A 2,177-nucleotide genomic window follows, 5' to 3' on the forward strand; every position below is an offset into this window, starting at 1 on the left:
AAAAAATTTATTTTTTTTACCATATAAATTATATTATTATACGAGTGTTTTTATCTTTTCATATTTTTATGAATCAATATAAATTTACACTTGAAGGAATTTGAACCAAAAGCACTATGAATATAATAGGCTCAACTTTACCATTTCAAATAAAGCATAATTTGGTTTGTAATATAGACATATAATAAATATATTTGTTACACAATTGTTTTTACTCACATCATAATTTAGTAAATATATCATTTATTTGAATTACATATTAAGCTATTGATGAGTTGGTGTCACGAGTCTACCAAACACCAATTCAGTTGAATAATGATTAAAATAATATTTTTATATTTTTATAATTTTTAATAAAAAATTACCAATTTGTTTGTTTGTATATAATTTTTACAAAAATATTTGTTATATGATACCATTTTTCACTCGCATCATAGGTATTTAAGAGTTTGATTGAGTTGGTATTGTCTATTAACCAAATCCTTAATAAATTATATAAAAAATATTTTTTATAAAGTAATAAATATTATTTTAAAATCTAGAAAAAATACAAATTACACCATAAACTTTAATGTTTGAACTTTACTTCAACTAAAACCTAATTTGCATTCTATATCCAATTTTTATAAATATATAAAATTAAAACACACTAGATATTTAAAAAATATACATGGGATAATTATCTTATCTTATAATAAATAAAATAATTATCCTATTTATTTCCAAAAATCAACATTTTATATTTGGAACTTGATGACTGACTTTCTGTAATATTTTTCTATCTAAAATAAGCTTGAAACATCTCATCATATAAAAATATACATCAATATCACTTGAATTTAAATAATCATTATTACTAATTTTATTTCAGATGCCATTAAATTTCTTTTATTCCTCAAACCTTTTTACTACCATTTTTCTTTTTTCTATTTACATTCTCTATATATAACACTTCCATATTCACCTTTTCCCTTTCACAGTTTTATCAGTACCAAATCTGTATAAGGTCAAGCGTTCTTTCGGGAAAAGGAAAATTGAAGAATATATATATATATATACTCTTTCTTTGGTCCTCAGCATCTTCCATTAAAACAAGCTTCGCTTTTGTCAACCATAAAAACCCTACCAAAAGAGATGAAACTGAAAACCTAGTACTAGTACTAGTATATATATAATATATATATTCAACTCAAGTTCCTCTTTATCACTGCAAAAAAAAAGAAAAAGAAACCCATCATATACCTTTGCTCACCATCCAAAAACGATCCAGCCATGGCGGATTCAGACAGTGAATCAGGAGGAGCTCAAAACAACGCTTCAAACGCAGCAGGCAACAATAACCATCTTTTTTCCCCGAAAGAGCAGGACAGGTTCCTGCCTATTGCTAACGTTGGCAGGATCATGAAAAAGGCTTTGCCTGCTAACGCCAAGATATCCAAGGAAGCTAAGGAAACGGTGCAGGAATGTGTATCGGAGTTCATCAGCTTCATCACCGGAGAAGCGTCTGATAAGTGTCAAAAGGAGAAGAGGAAGACCATCAACGGTGATGATCTCTTGTGGGCCATGACCACCTTAGGCTTTGAAGACTACGTTGAGCCCTTGAAGGTTTACTTGCAGCGGTTTAGGGAGATGGAAGGGGAGAAGACCACGGTTGCACGTGATAAAGACGCGCCTCTTGTTGCTGCTAGTGGTGGTGGTGGTGGTGGGGTGTATGGGATGATGGTACATCAGCATCAAGGACACGTGTATGGTTCTACTGGGTTTCATCAGATGGGTAGTGGGTTGGGTAAAGGTGGGCCTCCGAATAATTTGGGTAGGCCGAAGTAGCTTCCCATCTGTCACATCACTGACACGTGTATGATTCTTATGAATTTGATAGTAATTTCGGGTTTCTTAAATTTGGGCCTACTCGAAATCGGGTTGGCCCAGTTAGGTCACAGAGGGTACACGTGTAAGCTTTAAGAGAAGCTAGTTATGATAGGGCCCACTAGTCATCTCAATAACACGTGTACGGTGAAAAGAAGGAAGAGGCAGTTTTAGGCCCTTGGATTTGAGATCCGCAGCGTGGAGACTTTAGTTGCAGTTTGGTTTCCGGTAAAAGAATAAAACACTAGGATTATATTTCTGTGATGATTTTATGATTTTTATTATTTATAAATTACTTAATTTGGGTTAAA

The 2,177-nt window shown here is 32.2% G+C and overlaps 1 protein-coding gene across 1 annotated transcript; it reads left to right on the forward strand.

The window, feature by feature from the left end:
* Positions 1 to 912: 912 nt before the first annotated feature.
* Positions 913 to 2,177, forward strand: LOC121213841 (nuclear transcription factor Y subunit B-3). Its single transcript, XM_041087047.1, has one exon. The coding sequence runs from the start codon at positions 1,273 to 1,275 to the stop codon at positions 1,825 to 1,827; it is 555 nt and encodes a 184-aa protein (XP_040942981.1). The 5' UTR covers positions 913 to 1,272; the 3' UTR covers positions 1,828 to 2,177.

This window comes from Gossypium hirsutum, chromosome D01 (genome assembly GCF_007990345.1).
Source record: "Gossypium hirsutum isolate 1008001.06 chromosome D01, Gossypium_hirsutum_v2.1, whole genome shotgun sequence".
In the NCBI taxonomy this organism is placed as follows: domain Eukaryota; kingdom Viridiplantae; phylum Streptophyta; class Magnoliopsida; order Malvales; family Malvaceae; genus Gossypium; species Gossypium hirsutum.

What these genes read in the sequence shown, in the direction of transcription:
- LOC121213841 (XM_041087047.1), top strand. Translation starts at nt 1,273, where the DNA reads ATGGCGGATTCAGACAGTGAATCAGGAGGAGCTCAAAACAACGCTTCA.